The sequence below is a fragment of the Oreochromis aureus genome, linkage group 9 (assembly GCF_013358895.1).
Source record: "Oreochromis aureus strain Israel breed Guangdong linkage group 9, ZZ_aureus, whole genome shotgun sequence".
NCBI lineage: Eukaryota > Metazoa > Chordata > Actinopteri > Cichliformes > Cichlidae > Oreochromis > Oreochromis aureus.
The window spans coordinates 10,364,529-10,384,133 of NC_052950.1; the positions used below are offsets into that span (position 1 = coordinate 10,364,529).

Below are 19,605 nucleotides of genomic sequence, written 5' to 3' on the forward strand. Positions count from 1 at the left end.
TTAGTCTCTCTCTGTATCTTTTCCTCACTCTCTGCAGCCATGAGCATCTATTTACATCTAGCTGTGCTCTGCATTTCATCCATGGTTTTTTTTTTACCAGCATTCTACATTAGTCACTGTGTGGGAGAATGCCATGTTTGTAGGACAGGCCAAGAGACTGGACCAGATAACTTTGCACCATCTGTTAAAAACCACACCACATGTTAGTTTGATGGCTGCAATCAAATGACCCAACGGCCTTTTGTTGATCGAGAACGATGAGTTAAGTGAGGCATTTCAAGAGGTAATGAGGCTGTAAGACAAAAAATCTAGTGCACGAGTGTGTCTCTGTCCATGACGGTGGAGGGAGACTCATCAAAGAGAGACAAAGGAAGTATGATGTGGCTGTCACTCAAAGGCCAGAGCTGAGAAAACAGTGTAATCATAGACCCAATTCAGTTACATTTACGAATACTGTGCTGTCTAAATTTAAATTATTTCCACATATAGACCCATCTCATTCATTCCAAGCTGATGATTATTTTTATTTTCTACTAATCTGCAGCATATTAATGCAGCATTTGACTCTTGCAACAGCTTGGGATGCGGCTCAGTTTAACTGTTTCATATACAGTGTTGTACTCACAAGACACATTTGAGGTGTTTCGATTTAATTTGAAAAAAAAAAGAAGCAGAATAAAGCAAACAAAGAAGAAGAGTTTTTGGAAGAATTCTCATTTTGATTGTTAAATACACAAAAGTAAATAAGTAGCACACAAAAAACGCATTCAGAAAAACAAAATTGACACATCTCAGGTTCATCAATTTATTGCAACCATGTTAACAACAAACATGTCCTATTGACCTTCATCAAGGCATGAGAGAAAAAAAAATTATCAGAAAAAAAATCTTAGTAAAACTGTTGGAGTGGGGGGCATTTTGAAAGAAAGATTTAACAAAGTAAGCATTAAAGATGAGGCATTAGTGGTTTTATTAGTCTTACAAATAACTTATAATAACTTAAAATAATTTCATTGTCCATTGTAAGGGTAAAATATATTCTAAAATAGACTAAAAAAAAATGGGTAGAACGATACAACAGAGCACAACACACCGTAATAATTTAATTATTGTAGAAGACCTGCAGTCTCTCTCATCCACCGTCCACACTGCCTCAGTCCCCAGTCCTTCACCTCCTCTGCTCCTCAGGCCTGAAATACTGTCAAATTTGGCTACTCTGCTCCAGATTTCACTCTTTATTTGTTCATATTAGAAATCCACCACACTCTGCACTCTGTGTTCAGTTCAGCTACACTTCCTGTGCCAACAACACAGCCAGCAACCCGTCGGTTCTCCACACCTTCCATCACACACTGACCCACCCTGACCCACAACATCCCATCCATGACCCACTCAGCCCTGCAGTAATTATTCATTTTTTATCTAACTGCAGTCTCCTATATATTCATCCACCAGTCGCATCTCCCTAGCTGTGGCACACTACATAATACAAATGTGTATAACAGATACATGTTGCTAGGAAACCAAGCATGCCACAAATTTTTTTTATCCCACACACTCGAGAATTCCTTATATGATGAATAAACACATTATAGGAAAAGTTCAATAGAATTCAGTTAAATTAGGTTTGATTTATCGAGCAACATATCACAACAACAGTCACCTCAAGGTGCTTAATATGTAAGATAGAGACCGTACAATAGTATGGAGGAAACCCTGACAATCAAATGACCTTTGAGCAAGCACTTGATGTCAGTGGGAAGGAAGAAAACTCCCTTTTACCAGGAAGAAACGCCTGGCAAAACTAGATGCAACTGGCTGGGGGTGAAGGGAGGAGACGGCACAAAAAAGTAATGACTTTCATAAGTCATTACTTTTTTGTGCTGTCTTCTAAGTAATTACTTATGAGATGGTTTATTTTAACAGAGTTAAGGGGTCAAAATGATCTGAAAAGTAACTAGTAAAACATTGACCTACTGACCCCAAGTTTTCAGATGAACTCATACCTCTTCTTGATAGTTCATAGGCTACATTCACACTGCAGGTCTTAATGCTCAATTCCGATTTTTTGATCAAATCCGATTTTTTTGTCTGCTTGTTCACACTACAAATGAAATGCGACAGCAAACGCGCTCTAGTGTGAACGCTCTAAGCGGTCCGCATGCGCAAAAGAAGATGTCACACACAACGCGCTCTGTTTAGACCCAGAGCAAACAATATTGTTTGACTGATGGCCTTTAATATAAAGACTTCGGACTTTACGTTTCCCAGTTTTTGCTTTAAATTATTCTGTTATTTACATAATAATGTAGATGACCTAATAATGATCCTTATTGCAGTTTTAGAGGAGCGGTGCTTCAAAGGATAGTTGCAGATTTCTGTCAGAATCTGCAGATTATACAGTACAAATAAAATGTTCACGTTGTCTTCCCAACAGTTTCACTGACATCTACACTGGATGGCCAGGAAGCGTTCGCGATGTCTTCTCCGGTGCTTCTCCGGCGCTGATAATTGGCGTCTGTCTTGTGTCAGTGACGTAAAAGACGGATTTAATGCGACATGACCGTTCAAACAGCAGTCGCTTTCTAAAACATCGGATATGTATTGGATTCAGTACCACATACGAAAGTGACCCAGATCGGATTTGAAAATATCGGATTTGTACCGTTCACACTGTCATACCATGATCGGATATGGGTCGCATAGGGTCAAAAAAATCGGATTTGATGCGCTTTCGCCTGCAGTGTGAACGTAGCCATAGTCACCACTCTGGAGACGTTTTTGTTTGTTTGTTATTTGGCCCAGCTTTACCCTGCTTTAAATGGCTCTACTGTACAATGAGTTTACTTCTGGTGTGAGGACTGAGATCCACATCATAGCTTAAAGGAAAATAGATATTGACATCTTGGTTGACAGCCGTGAGGAACTGCTATGCTTTTGATGGGCCTTCATTTATCTCAGAAAGCCTCTTTCCCTCACATTATTATCTAGCATCTGTGTTCCCTCAGCTAGCTACCATACAGCCTCCGTTGCCTCTTTATGTCTCTCAGTTCCTCCGTCCATCAACACCAAATCACCTGTTGCTCCAGACTTCATGTCCTAGCCATTTCTTTACCTCCGTGTCTTTGATCCTCCTCCTTTAGTTCATCTCTAGCTGACACCCTCCCAGCTTGAGATTACCAGGTTGAGGAGCTCAAAAGAAATTTTTATCAGTTGGAGCAGAAACTTTACTGTGCTGGAAGAATCTGCTTCAGAAGGCTGTAAGAGCTTTGAAAATTGTGCATACTCAATGTAAGGTTGTTTGGACAAGAGCATCTGAGTCTTTGGTACCAACCTGCAGCTGCAGAGAGGTGGAGGCAAACACTGACATATGCCTGCACAAACTAAATCCTGGTATGATTTATTAGCGCCACTTGTCCCTGTAAAGTATTTAAAAACTCAACAGAGTCTTCGTCTTATTCTCTCGCACCTCCTGCTGTGACATCTCCATTTTTAAACCTCTTGTTAACGTCAGTAATGAAAGCAATACTACTTGAGTGGAGCATTTAGTATTGACAGTCCAGTACCCAACATGTACCAATCTGAAGCCAGCTGTCGTGGGTGTGTTCCCCTGTGAGCACTATTAATATAGAAAGTTACCTCCCATCCAATTAATCTGATATTCCCAAATGCAAAAACTTGCCCAAGCACCACACATGTGAACCGTGAAGGTAAAAAAGAGAAAAGAAAGAGCAAGTTTGAAGGATTCGGCAATGCACAGACCACAGGCAGAAAACATATCGCGGTGGCAACAGCAGAGCATAGTCCATCGTATTTAGAGGCCACAGCTGTGTGAAGTCATCTGTATACAGCTACTGGCAAAGTGTCGCCACGTCTGTGTTCTCTGTGACAGTGGACAAAAATGGAGATTATTCTTGGATGGTGAGACCAAAGTGTTGTGAGCAGTAATGTACCCCGTCAATCAAGGCTGCCTTAATTAACTGCTATAAAAGACACTTGGTACATTTTTATTTTTTATTCTTTTTTTTTTTAAGGAATTCATTCCTGGCTGATTTGTTGACACCTGTAGTTACTGTTATTGAGAGCAAGGATGGATGATTACTGCAAGTCACAGAACTCTGGAGGCGACAAAGGAAGCTGCTGCCTTTATAATAAAGACGTCAGTTACAATGTAACAAGTGTAACAATGTAACAGTTACAAGGTAACTGTAATTATTAAAAAATACATTTTTCAAATGAGAGTAATGTCACGTTATCTGAACTATAGTGCAGCGTTTAATGAAACACCTTGTCTCTACCAAAGCAGTCATTTTTCCCATGAATAAAACATTTAGCATTACATGCCCATTCCATTCATATTCACCTATTTAAGACGTTTAGGATGTAACCTAAAACCACCTAAACCCCCAATTCTGAGATAACAGGTATAAAAACAGTGGATATTAACTTCCTGTGAACCCGGGCTTTCTGCTGCAGGATCACTGCACACTTACACAAAAGGGGGAATTTGACATCATTTGACTCTTTTCTTCCCACACAAAATGATTCAACTGACCACCGAATCTTGAGAGTCTGTCTTCAAAAGGAGAAAAATAAATACCCTAACTCATATTCACAGATTTATTTCAGTGCATTTCTAACATGACAGGTGCACACAGCCCTGTATCCTTGTCCTGATACATTAAAGGTTAGACACAATCTTCAGCTCTGACACTGTCCCACAGACTAATGAAGGAGGCGTGGGAATCGCTTTGGGTTGTCACCAGATCAAAGTGGAATTAATTTTATTGATTGACGAGGTATTCTCAGTGATAAATAGCAGAGAAATGTAGCTGATCAATTTTCTAATCTGTGTCCCAGTAGCTGCAATACCAGCAATGTGAAAAAAAGGACTTTAAAGCAGATTAGAAATAAGCAAGATGACGTTTTTACATTTCTTACACAATCAGCTGAATGCAAATTCCAGTGACAATGCACTACATGCATTTTATGCTGTTGTAATTTTAGAGCTGAGGTACAGCTTAATACGTTACCTATAAAAAACATAAACAACATGAACAGTTCATACAGATTTCCTAAATGGTGAACTTGAAGCGGACCATAAATAAAGATGACAGCGAAGTGATTAGTGAAAACATCTTCCATCCAACTTAAAAATTAAAAATAAGAGGGCACCTTTATGACACTGTATACTCTTAGACTCAGTATATCTCACTAAAGCTCATACAACACCCCTCAGGAGAGGACAGACTGAGGGTTAGACAGCAGACCAATGTCAAAGCACACAGGGAGGAAAAACTCAACAACAACACAGATCACCAGATTTACTATTAGAGTAATAAAGAGATCAAATCATGAATACAGTCCTACAATGAAACACTAGATTTAAAAAAGGATCAACACTGGCACAGGCTCCACACACTCTGATAAACACACTGGTTACCTGAGCAGTAAGGTTTTACATTATGCAGCCACCAACTGTTTAAGCTGTCCACCCAGGGCCATATCCATATAATTTTCATACTCATCAAACCATTCAGTGCCCTGAGGACAGGGGCTTTGTCGTCCTCCAAAAAGGTGATCTTTCTAATGATTTACAGCTGTCATTCCTTTAAATCATGCTAGTAAAATGCCCCACCCTGAATGCCACCATATCACCTTACTGAAGCGGTTACTGGTTTTCTTTATAGTTTTTTGCTGGATCCCTTAGTCAAGAAATATCACATCAGTTACAAAGACCTCAAAAAGTGAAAAAAGGAAAAACTATGTATATGTAAACTTTGGGGGTTAAAAGCAGCATTCGGGCTAAATTTGAAAACACTTTAATACAGTTTTGTTTGTGAATGAAAGGAGGGTGGTATGGGGTAGCCCAGAGCTCACGGGACACGGGAACACCGGGAGACTGGGAATACAGCACAGGTAAGCACAGCATAGCTTAAACAATCTGAGGAGAGACTGAACAAAAGTCGCAGTTTGGCCATTAGGAACACGTGGGCGATTGAACAATGGGGCGGAAAATAGAGTGTAGAGTTGTGATATATGTACTGCAGGAGCCTGACTGCTAGATGAGTCACAGGTGTGCTGGTGAGTCAGGAGCAGGAGAGAAATGGGGAGCCGTGAGAGAGCGAACAAACGGGCGACCGAGAAGAAACACAGTGAAAGGTAAGACCGCAGAAACACTGGGACATCAGGAGCACAGGTGGGACAAGGACATTTCCACGTGTAAAGTGTCTTTTACCAAGTACAGCTTCTTTTCACTCCCTTTCAAACCTCCTCTGTCTTCTCCCTTCAGTGCCTACCACTTGCACATACAAATAACTGGATGAAAGAAGGATGGATTTTGACTGCTTAGTCTCTGTTTGCTGAATAGCCCCTTTCCAAAGACAATCCAGCTTAAACCTATTGTACTGGACTTTCATAAGACCCCTTTTTTATTCTATTTTTTTTAATAACACAAACAGCAAAGTGTTTGCCTTCTGTTGTTCCCCATCTGAAGTTGTTGCAGCTTAAGCAGAATTTAAAAAGAGGGCAGCCTATAGAAATCTCTGTAGGCGTAGTTTGTGTGAGGAGAGTCAGCCAGGTGAAAGTACAATCTTTGCTTTTGAGATAGTGCTTTCAAATTATTGCTGATGTTTGAAGCGGATTGCTATAATGAAAAAATCTTTCCCGGGTCAGCTGGTAGTGACATACATAAAATACACAAGCATAAAATGTAATTTAGGTTTTAAACAAACTACAAAGGGCATCATTCAAACCTCTGCACAATCATGGGGAATGCATTACTTTTGCAAAACAGTTTCTTATGATAATCATATTTAATTTTAAGTCAGTTTTTTAGCTTATTTAACTCCACAGTGGTCAGAATTAGAACATATGCACAATGACCACTTCATTAGGTACACGTGTCCAACCACTGATTAATACGAATTTCTTATCAGCCAATCACATGGCAGCAAGTCAGTGCATTTAGTCATGTAGACATTTTCAGTGCGACCTGTGTGCTCATTTCAGTCAGTGTGGACCAAAATCTCTCATTGTTTCCAGGACCTTGTTCAGTCTGCTGCATGCCATGAAGCAAAAGGGGGTCCAACCCCTTTTAGAATGGTGTACCTAATGAAGTGTCCTGTGAGTGTATATCAACATATTCTCTGTCTTACTAAAAACAGCTGATGCTGGTATTTACTATATGCATACCAAACCAAATTGTAGAAACAACGGATTTAATAGCAGAGCATAGTTCTGTCCAACTACAGGATGAAGTACACTCAAAGCTTCTTGCACAAAAAAATCAAGAGCTAAGCCACCGTTTCACTGACACTGAACCCACAGAAGGTGCACGAGCCAATCCCTTCTTTTTATCACAGGCCAGAGGAATCAACCGAGTCCACAGATATGAGGAGCAAAGCGACAAGTGACATGAAAGATTTTATCAGCAGAACAGAGGACAGGAGGCGCCTCGCCTCAACAAATCCTTTTCTCGTTCTTAGGGATGAAGCAACATTCATTTTTCACTTTGAAAGATGACATTAACACGTCATACAAAATGGATCGTGTGTTAATTTCTGTGCGTATATATAAAACTGATTTTTTTGGTCTTTTACTTGGACTGAAAAATGTATGTGTTTACAAATAGTGTACTCTTTATATTGCAGCACTAGCAGGATTTCCACTATTAAGACCAGGTGTGTCTTTCATATATATGTGTGTGCATTTCTGAGAACAAATGTGCCAGGCAATAGCTCTCCATTATTATTCTGCGTAAATCCAAATCTAGTTCAAGGGAATTTTACCTAATTCACACACATACACACACACACACACACACACACATCAAGAGAGATAATGCAGTCATTTTTGATTCCCAGCCTGATGAATAAATATAAATACTCCCGATGATAAACACGAAGGGTTTACGGGCGTTACATTAAAATCTCGACACTGTCATTGAGTGTGCAGTCAGACATTTTTCAATCTGATTTCTCATAAAACCATCTTATCCTCAAGCTAGAGTAGCCAGTTTTTTTTCCTAGAAAAGGGATCTTAGTGCAGAAACCAGGCATATCAGAGACGTTTTTCTCTTCCTCACCGTCCGCCGAGCGCATTCAACATTCATGCGGTGACCCATTTCATTAATGGAGAGGGCCTTTTTCACCGTGTCTCCTCCCCTTCTTCTTCGGCTGCAGTCGTCCTCATAATCGGCCCTCCTGTCAGGGTTTCATGACTAATCTGCTCATTGACCTCTCCTTCACTCGCAGCCACCTCCACCACACTGATGATTCAGTAACCGGTTTGAAGCTAGGGCAGTTATTGACACTTTCATCATGAAAAACATTCAGAAAAAAATAAAGGGCAAGTTTAAATACACTTCTGTCTTTAACTGTAAATCATCATACAGGCATCTGCAGAAAATGTAGTTGTGTTAGATGGGTTAAAAATGTAATTTAGATTTAATTGTGACAAGATTTTATGTGTTATAAAGGCCTGTGCTGGGCCATCATTCCTAAAACTTAAAACCACAGCCCTTGACCGTCTGTGCTTCGTAACACTCACTATGTTGCTTTAACATGAATGTGTTAGAGGTTATTTTTTATGCCACCCCTCCCACCATCTGCAAGCGACTCTGCAAAAATTAATTTTATTGGCAGTGAATTAAATTCACCCTCTTTCCATTTATCTCCATCCCCTTTTCTGTTTATCCCCATATCTCTAGGAAATACATTCATATCGACTCTGTGCGTTACCTGAGTTGCTGCTCAACAGTAATGTTTAGTGCATGATTGGCCAAGCAGCAGGGAGGCCGTATGCATGCAGTGGCAGCATGTATTGAATTTTAAAATCCTTCCAGAAGACATAAAAAATAGAAAGAAAACATTTTTTTCAGGGTCTGAGTGGATGGACTAAGATACTGTTTTGTCTGGTAGGGTTGGCTCACAAAGCAACACTTTTGAACAGTATGCACACATCATTGTAAGACAGCGCCTACTTACAGCTACATGACAGTCCCGAATAGTCTCTCAGAGTTATTGTTATAATGACTTTCTGACTTGAAAATAGCAAATGTGCGACTTTGCAACAAACATGCTAATAAACTAAGAACTTAAAGGCGACTGAGACGCTCATTATGACCTCATTGAAAGAATGTGATGATTAGTTCTACAGTGGTACATAATCTGAAATAGCAAAAAGAGTTTTGCTTCATTTTATCAGTCAGACCTCCCACCGAGCTAGCCATATCGGCATAGGCGACATGAGAAGAGAGCCTCGTCAGTGAAGAAAACACCATATGGCTGTATTTCCCCCTCACAAGCTGGAGCAGATACAGCATTTCTAACAGAGGGAGAACTGTTGACAGCGTCGTCATACTGTTTCTGTTTGTCAAAATCACCTCGATCGCAAATAAATACACACACAGCAACAGCGGCATGTGTATTTCTGTGGTAAGATCCGAAACCTCCCCGAGCAAGATATTTGATTCTGATCTGAAGACGACAGGGAGTGATGAATAAAAACTGCCTGATAATGGGATCATTGAGACATGAAAAGCCATTCTGAGTGAGTTATCTTTTGCGGAGGCCAGTGAATGTAGGTGCTCATTATGTATCGCCATCTGATGGTGCTTTGGCCTTCAAGCAGAATGGGAATGCACAATAGAGCTGCAACTAACAAAAGAGGAGGAGAATGCATTCAAACAAAGAAAAAGTGCCATATGGAAGGTTCCAGATTTCAGTTCCTTTAGGAAGGTACTGTAACTTTTTGCAAGGTAATGACTGAGTGATGCTTTGGGCTGACAGCTGTGATTGAAGGTGACTGTGATGTTAGGTGATGGGGGTTAGAGACAAAGCATAATATATATTTTATTTCTCAGCTGATTACCACCGTGGGAGCATAAATATTCTTTTATCTCTGGCAAATGATTTCACTTTTAGAGCAGTTGAGATAATTTGGAAATGATAATAATTAACACTTTGCAATTGGTTGTTTAAAGGTATAAACATATACTGTATGTATTGTGTATGTTTAACAACTGGTTGATTGGATATCTGAATGTGAAAACCATTTATAGCTTTCAAATATAACAGAATTAAAGAAAACCAAGATTGCTACTGTAGTTAATAGATAGCTCAGGTAGTCCATAAAGTCAAGTTCACCCACAGTCCCAGCAGGTCTCTTATATCAGTGCCAGCCCACACCAGCAAGTACACCAGTCTTTAGCTGTTTAAGCTACATTAGACTGCCCACAGTGTCAGCACATCTACAAGCCACTTTGCAACCCACCTCCATTCTAGCTTTTCCAATCATGTCTGACTTAATAGATGCCCTATCCATTGTCACTGGTGCCAAATCTGTTCCATGCTGGGGTTTTGCGGCTGCTTTTCCCACTTCCAACTCTGCATGCACACGCATGAAAGTGTGGATAGCACACAGTGGGAAGGTGTACTATCCACACCATGCCTTCCAAATAAAAAGGAAGGTTAGACCATACCACACATCAATCCCCCTCAGGAGGTAGGTGTATCATTATCAACCGATTTCTTCATGAATGTAAATACTGTACAGATGGTTTACAAGATGGAAACCACTGGTTACACTCAAGAACGGGAATCCCAGGTTAGAGGCCTAAAAGAGCGTCCACAGCTCTGAGAAAGACTCTTTGGGCAGATGAAACCTAGATGAACCTGGTTGATGGGAATGATGCAAAGAAAAAAACAATGGCGAAGGAGAGAAACAGCTCACGATTCCAAGTGTAATGAGAATATGGTGGAGGGTTCACTTCAGTCACATCTTGGCTATTTGATTTAAAATCTACTGTGGCAGTGCACAGAGGCAAAATTACAAAAAAGTGTTGTTGTTTTTTATTAAATTTTTGGATCTAATCTTATAAATTCCATTTTTCTTCCATGTAAATTAATTATTGTCAGAAACAAATGTCCTAAATAAATACATAAATACTAATAGTGTGCAATATTTTTGTGAATATTGTGAGTATTTTTGAGTATTTTTTAAATCACGGTCAGACTTTGGCAGGATTTCCACTGACCAAAGAGAGATTACATATTTCAGCTCGTGTTCTCGTTGGTTGTGAGTCTGTGGTGCTGAACGGACAGCTCCCATAAAGTGCTCCTATTAGCACTTTGTTGCTGAATCGTTTGTCTCTATAACTCGTGTTGTTCAGCTAGTGTTTGTAAAATTGTTCTTTTTTACTTTCATTTCTTTTTTAGTTTAGTAGAAATAATTTCTAATACAGTATCCTGGTTTGAAAGATTTGCACTCACAAAACAGAGTCAGTTAGATATATTTTGATGTAAGGCTCAAATTATCTACTCCTCACACCCACTTTGTTCTTTTACTTCTGGCTCATTCGGGAAGCCGTGCAATCCCTCATTTCACTCACTGCAGATGATTGCGCTACAGGTCTTTCAGGGGATTTTCTTTTTTAAGAAGTGAACATAGTAACCACCTGAGCTACTAATGACCCTCACCCTGGATAAGGAGCAAAGTGTACTAAGACTTAACCCCTCTGGAAAACTGTCAACATTTTCTGTAATTACACCTGCTCTCTGGGTCTTACCCTGGTTTCAGATTATGGCCCTTGGCGGGTGTAGCCGTGCGAAGTGTCTTCTCCAGACGCTGGGATTAAATAACAAGGAAGAGTGTTGCCAAAGTTTAATGGGTAGTGATGTTAGTAGGAAGCAGTGAGATAAGACTAAACAAGGAAAAGTGGGGTGTTTTATTATTTTTTGATGCTTTTCTGTTTGTTGTATGGTTGCAGATTGACACTATATCACTACAAATCATCATTACAAACGCTTGCTTCTTCTCTGTCTCTCTCTTTCTCACACACACACACACAAAAACATGATCAAAAGCAGTCTAACCCCTCGCAGTCTGCGGACCCAAACTGATCAATGCTGCAGCGTCTTTAGGGAGTGACTTCTTTCCAGGGCTCCAAGCGCTAATGTCTCCTATGAAATGATAGGATCAGCTAATGTCGCTTCGCCACCTGGCCTCACCTCAAACTGCGTGTCTTCCCTATGATGGAGCTCTCTCGTGCCTCTGCGGTGCATTTGCTGTCGCTGGGTCCACAGCCAGTAGTCTTTAGCTGAGCGCAGTATCACTGAGGCCCAGCATGTCGATTCTATTGAACTGGCCTGGCGTGTCACAGCCAGTAAAGACCTCTTGATTGACTCCTGCTTGGATAGCATGTCCAACCCCATACATTAGTAATGCTGAGGATTCGATAGATGGATGACTCGGGCTGATTGATGCAGGCAGGCTCCGCATTTACACTTTTCTGCATTTTCAGTGGATGGGACAAAAGGAGAACCACGCTTGCACAGCAATTGTAAAATATACTGTAAAGTTTTCTAGGCATCATATGGATTATAATAGAGTGAGTGGTTGAAATAAGTATTTATTGTCAAGGTTATGTTAGTCTGGCAAGATCTTATTGTTTTTTCATATTTAGAGTGAATTATGTTGAGAGTATTACGCAACAGAAAGCAAGAGTTGCTCATCCACTCACCAAAACAACCACTGAAATAATTAAAAGTCCTGCAAGTTTTAAGTTCACAGGCTCCCTACTGTGTGTGCCACTTCAAGGCTTAATTGCCTCCTTAAGCGTATCACTTTTCCAGTATTTATTATCGTAAGGCGCGCAGCCAGCCAGAGCAACTCACTGTTATGACTGTAGCTTGCACTGCCCGTTCTGGCCTCACATCATTTTCTGAAACATACTTTGTCTCCTGCTCTCTCCTGTTGCCAACTGTGCGAATAAATTAAAAGCAGACTAGAAGGTAACAGAAATAAATGTTTAATATGTTAGAAAATAAGAATAAAAAGATTTCCACCAAACCGAAAGGTGGAGGTCACAAGCACTGGGGTTGTTTAAAGCTGGGTATTGTGTTGAGGAATTCAAATCGACGTGTGAAGGCATTTCATGTTCAGCATCGCTCCTGTAAGGTTAAACTGCGAACGTATTCACTTAGCAGATCTGTAAGGTCTGCTCGTTCATCGGCTGTGTAAATGTATTCTCTCGTGCAAGTTAAACCCGAAAGAGGCGAGGAGTTCGGCAAATCTGCCGTGATTTTTCCCACAGCCTGCACTTTTCTCTAACCGTCTGCTTTCTAGTGAGAAGAGAGGGAGTGATGGGGAAGGCGGACATAATTAGGGGGGAGGTTGGGGGCTGAGGTCCATCCCAGGAGAGCTGTTGCTGAAATCTCACTTCTTCCACTTCCCACAATGCACCGCAGGCCGGGAGCAGGGGGGCAAGAGGTGGAAGAGGCAATTAGCAGGTAACACGTTACCAGGCAGGCTGATCCATTTTAACCTACTACAGACGGCAGCTGCAAGCTTACATGTCAAAGCAGGATATTACCATAGATGCACATGTGTGTGTGTGTGTTTGAGATGAGATCAGGCGCGACAAATATATTGTACAATTTACCAATCACACACCTCAAGACCTTTTCTCCCAGCCACTCCTGTTTTTCAATTTCATTCTGATCACACATCATTAAGCTGTACTGTCCTCTGATCCAGCTGCCCCTCACCCTATCGCCTGCCCCCTTCTGACCTCCAGTGTGTTGTCGCTCATGTACAGCAGACACTGAATGCAGACGCGCTAAAAGAAGCATTTATTAACCGAGCATTTGACCCAGTTGGCTTGAGTATGAAAACACCTGGCCGTTTGATTGAAATTTAATTGCTTCACTTAGTTAACCCACTTAAGGACCGTGTTGAGTTTAGTCTGCTCAATTTGTTGGGATCAGCAGCTTTGTGCATCGGGGATGTTGTTGCTTGGATTGTGGATAATTACTATTAATTAGTGGCTGATACTTTTGGCTTTGATGCCGCAACGAGCAAAATGGAGCGATGGCTGGGAATGAACTCGGCTGAAAGGAATTACGCGGATAGTGGCTAAACCAATGGAAGGGATAAGGGCATTTTTCCTGAAAACAACGGCTTTGCGTTGCCTTGTTTATGTTTGTTGTTGCTGCCGTCATCAATGGAAAGGCTCCAATATGTCGTCGGCACCCCCAGTGTCAATCAGAATCCCATTACTGCAGAGGTCATGGACAAGCTGCTGCAGGTAAGTTAAGTCTCAGCGGGCTGCTCTGCTGCACCGGAATAAAGGGGGAAAAAATACATTTGTGTCCAACAGTATCTTCTATTTCCAACATTTCAAGGAAAACTTTAAACCCTGCTCAGATAGAAGAATATGCTCGCTCCTTTCTCTTGGACAAAATGGAATCAAAACTTCAAAGTTTTTTTCCATCCTGTTTTTTTTTCCCCTTCTTTTTTGCCAGTCTAGCAATTTGAGCTCACAGCCTCATGGGTTATTTCGTGAATACATATCAGGACCTTTAGCTCACAGGTGGCTGGCACTCTCAATAATGCCTTGAGCAATATCACTTTGAGAGCACCACACAAAAGCAAAGATGCCTTAGGTCCATGAATATTTATTAATGGGGAAGACTGGAGCTAAGTAAAAAAAAAAATGACAGACTAATAGGTGGAGGGAGGAGAGAGAAATGAGGAGAATGATAAGGTAGGAGAAAACACGCCACAGAGCTTTCAAAGTAAAGCGGGGCCAACAGGAAATGAAGACACAACATTGTACTCGTGGGAAACCCTGGAGGAGATTTGCTATTAAATTGCTGTTAAATACAATTTTACTTGGCTCTTTCTCTGAAGATGATGTTGCTGGTGCAGCAGTGAGGGAGAGTCCCCTGGTGTTCGCATTCAGGAGCCGATGTTGATTGGAAGCACAACAGCACTGGCGGGTATGAGGCCCTGCGGGCCTCACTGGCGGCCTCCATCATTATGCCGACGGCACTATCACTTCTGGACGCTGATTAAAATGTTGCAGATGTTAAAAGCAGCTGAAGGTTAAACCGCAAAGGGCTCCGTGTGAAGTCATTTCACACCGCATTGCCTATCCGCTCCACATACACGCACAGTAAAAATCAGATTTTTATAACAGAGTGGGGAGCGGCCGTGCTGAGCGGCACTCTGTGGGACCCGATTCTGATCTTGTCTTGATTTTTAGCTGCGCGTGCACGTCAGCTCAACTCGAGGCACTTTTTCTCAATCAATTTTGCTACGTTTCAGTGTCGACTGGGTAATGCTGTGATACGTTTAAGCCAGTGTAACGAAAGAATTTCCCAGTCAAGCTCAAAGCTCAAAGTGGACTCTTAGACGGGCCTCACATGGGTGACTGTGAAATGACAGAGTTTCTGCTCTTATTTCTTTCATAACACTTTTTTAATCTGTAACGCAGAACCGAGACAAGAGAAAGCTGTCTGACAGATGCCATTACATGAGTAAAAATATCACAAAAACTAAGAAAAGCATGCCAACACCCAGGCCATTGTTTTCAATTGTTTCCCAGTCCACAAAGCAATAGACCCCCACAGCTCCTCATGCAGCTTGTGCCCCACCCTCTAAGTGCATTGTTTGGTATCACTGCTCGACCATAGTATGGTGGTGATTTTGGAGAAATGACGAGGAGCTTAGCTTTTCCATAAAAAGGTCAGAGTGAAGCCACCACTCAGAAGGTTTACAGTAGGCACCTCAGTAGGGGTGACTCCTGGGTTAATAGCATTAATAGTATTGTGCACCTATTTATCATCCAGAAAACAAATAGACTTGTTTCACGTGGTTGCAATGCATGTCAAATCTGAATGTTTCCAGTGAACCATATCCATTTTGGATGAGCTTTCACATTTGTAGTTTAAAAAAAGTATATGGAGATCCATGAAATTAGCTTTTGTTGTCTTAGAAACACTACAGTTGTGGGTGTCAGCCTAATTATTATGCAGGTACAGTGTAACCTGAAAATGAGACAACCAGCATAAGGTAGCAGCGGCTTATTAAAAATATACCTGACATCACGAGAAATAAAAGCTGTAGCATTACTTACCCAGAAAGCTTTTTCACACCTTTCAGTTTCTGTGCCAACAACAGATGTCCCACATCAGAACTTTTGTGTGATTTTAAAATGATACGATATGCATGGAATATTTGAAATGAATGTGACTGTGGTAGTGTTGCTATATTACAAAAGCACACAGTGTGCTCCTTGTGTTCTTGGAATGGTGTTAAAAAGTGAAGCGAGCTAGCTAAAAAAAAAAAAAAACAGCCGAATAACAATGCTGGCTTATTATTTACTGACTTCATGGTAATTAGCTGTAAATGATATAATTTGCAGCTGGTGACATTTATAAGTGAAACGCGGGGTTCTTGACAGTTTGTCTTAAATACCTTCATTAGCTCTGCAGCATTTCATTTTGGGCTGCAAACAAAAGGTTGGTGTATTTCCAGGGTCAGAGACCCTGTGTGATTTAAAACTGCACCCTTTTAGGAGTTATTGTGTTTATTTATGAGTCAAGATGTGGCAAAGCAGGATGGGCAGGGTGAGAGAGGCCAGCTGGTACTGAAGTTTCTCACTAACAGATAGAAGGCCAGTTTTTTTTTCCCCTTAAATTTTGCCACATTTGTAAGGAAAATGTTTTAGTAGGTTGAGCAGCAGAGTTGAGTCGATGAGTGGTACCCATGAAAAAACTTGCTAGATCTTCTCTGCCAATGCCAAACAGCTTATTCTGTGACCAACACAACCACATCACTTGCAACAAATGCTGGTTGAAGAATGTAATGCCACCCCACAGCAATGTGTGACCAAGCTTGTGACCAGCAAGTGGAGGAGGCGCCAGGCTGTTGTGGGCATTGTGGGCATGCTGCTGAGGCCCCTCTTTAATAAATGAGTAAACTGTTAAACTGCCACTCTGTTTCATCAGCCTTCAAACATCCAGTAAATGACACCAAACAAGCATCTACAGCAGAAGAAGTTGTTTGGCATCGACAGAGAAGATTTAGCAAGTTTTTCATGGGTACAACTCATCGACTCAACTCTGCTGCTCAACCCACAAATGCATTTTCCCTACAAATGTGGCAACATTTAAAGGGCAATAAATAGGCTTTCCAGTGGTAAAAGATCGATTACTAAGAAGTGTTCTTACAACAAAGCAATAATGGACCAAACACAAATTTTCTTTCTTTTTGTGTACATTTCCTTTGATTTGAGAAGAAAGAAAAGACGTTTTGTACCTGACTCCCAGTATGCTGAATGAAACTGCACTTTAAAATGATTGAGACAGGCTTGAACAGTGGCATTTTACCTGACTCTCAGCATTTTTCCTCCTCCCTCAAACTAAACAAATACAGCACCATTAATCTATGGTGAGTCATGCCTGTTACAGCCAGTGCAGGCAGTGGCTCGGGATCATGGCAGGTACTCTTTTAAAAACAACACGGTTATGCTTGACGGTGATGATTTTGGGGAGTGTGTCGTGCTACCTTTTTCAACATTAGCTGTCAAAATAAAAGTAGTGATTCTATAAAGAAAATGGACAAAGTAACAAAACCATCGACGTAACACTGGCTGAACCTGAAAGTAGAAATGTAGACAGCCATCGAGTATAAAAGATTTTTTTAAATCCTTTAATCCACTTGTGGGCAGGGAATATTCTCCTACTCCCACTTCACATTTAAATTGGACTATGTTAGAATGCATTTGTCACCAAATTTTCACAGCTCATCTCTGGGAAATGTGGAAACATTCAGTCATGTTGTTGTCTGCAGCATAGGTCTAAAAATTCAAAGCGCTTGACTGAGGCTCATAAATTAAATTAACAGATAGACACCCCACCCCCACCCCCACCCCACCCCCCCAATACTCATCTAGCCACAGCAGAAAATGAATCTGCTGAGTTTATTGTTAAATGGATGTTCTAGTGAGCAGGATGTGAGTGAGGATTTAGTGCACCTTGAGGGAGTCCCTCTTTCCAAACTGAAAATGTGCTTCTGAGATCTCATCTCATATTAATTTGTCATGGAGAAGGTAGTCATGCTGTTGCTCCACGCCGCCCTCTGGCTAACTCCGAGGTATTCGTCATCTTTCGGAGCTGCAAGCCTTTCGACGTCTTCAATCTCCAAGTGCTTGTTTCGCAATTTAACTTAGCTTGTTTTCCTCGGCCCTCCCCGCACCTCTTTGTCCCCCTCTCCCTCCCGATCTTCTCGTGTCCATCAGCTGTGACCTTACAACAATTACGCATCCTCCAGTGGGACAATTAAAACCGAGCTACCTTCCCGAGTGGAGAGGGGGAGAAAAAAAGAGGAGGAAATAATGATGCCGGATTCATTCGTGCAGTCGCCTGCCTTCTTTGAACTAGCAGTTCTTGAAGTTGAGAAGGCGAAGTTTAGCAGCTCTGTGTTCCAGTGCCACTGCTATTCAAGGACACGCTGCCCTTCAGCAGCATTGTCCAACAAAATAAAAGCCGTCTGTTCTCTATTCAGCACCGGAAAATTCACTCATGTTGACGTGCCTGTCCTCTCTCAACCCTGCCCCTCCTCTGCTTTGACAGGTGCAAGTGCAATCTTCACGCCAACAGCTGCGTGTATGACAAAGAGAAGTTGAGCTGTGAGTGTGAACACAACACCACTGGGCCCGACTGCGGCCGCTGTAAGAGGAACTTCCAGGGGCGAGCGTGGAGTGCTGGCTCATACCTGCCCATACCCAAGGGCACCGCAAATGTCTGTGAGTATACACACACTCCAACACAAGCACACCTCTGACATGTTGGCTAATTAAAAAGATGGATGACATGGCAGTGTAGGACTTTCAGGAGGTCTTATAGATCTCAACAAAATAATGGAAAATTTGTTGAATTTGTTTAAAAAAAAAAAAACGCATCTACAGAGACAAGTGATAAAAGTCCAGTCCTAATTATCAGTATCCTGTGTGTCCTTTTAGAGAGTTCAGACGGTCGTTACATTCAGAGTGAGATGCTGAGCTGTGGCGTTTCAAAGCAAAGTGAAGCAATTAACAGCATAAAAGAAAGATGTGTGTATGATTAGTGATGTTATGTTGAAGCAAATGTTTCCAGACCAGAGTGCAGTCTAGTTAAAAGACCACAGTGTAAATAGGATGTTGTTCTCTCTTCTACAGCTCTGTATTCTAGAAAATGTCCTTTTCTTGACCGCTCTAATTAGAGTGAAGTGAAAGAACCTGCACTACCTCCTCTGGAAGCCCATTATATGCTGATGCAGCCTGTGCAAAAAAAGAATCATTTTTCTCCCTTTTTTAGAGAAAAGTGGGTAGCACTTTATAATACGAGCGTAAGTGCCCTGTAATTAAATGGAATGTCATTCAACACTTGAAATTACAGTGTAATTTTAGTTACCTACAGATATGTAAAGCTAGGTACATTAGAACAAGGGAATAATAAGTCAGGTTTTTACAGGAAGCAAAGAAATAATTATACTGTAGGTAAATATAAGTAGTGTGTAACTTTAGGTATTTTGCAGGAAAGGAGACACAAATAATACTTTTTAACTACTGCTTAAGTAAATTGAAGTACTGTGTAATTTCTTGGTAATTTTGCAGAAAAACAAACAGTATTTCTCCAGCTTATATTGTACGCACACTCAACACACTTAACAAGTACAGTTTTTGGATATGTATACATCTTTATATAATGTATATATCTTTGTATAATTAAAAGAAAATATATATATATATATATCTCACATCTTTATATAGTATTC

General features: G+C 41.0%; 1 protein-coding gene across 3 annotated transcripts in view; it reads left to right on the top strand.

The window, feature by feature from the left end:
* ntng1a (netrin g1a) overlaps positions 1 to 19,605 on the top strand; it is a 116,525-nt gene that overhangs the window by 62,984 nt on the left and 33,936 nt on the right. For all 3 annotated transcript variants that reach the window (XM_039617092.1, XM_039617091.1, XM_039617093.1), the window contains exon 4: positions 18,423 to 18,595. In XM_039617092.1, coding sequence (XP_039473026.1) covers positions 18,423 to 18,595 — 173 coding nt within the window. The remainder of the gene's footprint in view (positions 1 to 18,422; positions 18,596 to 19,605) is intronic.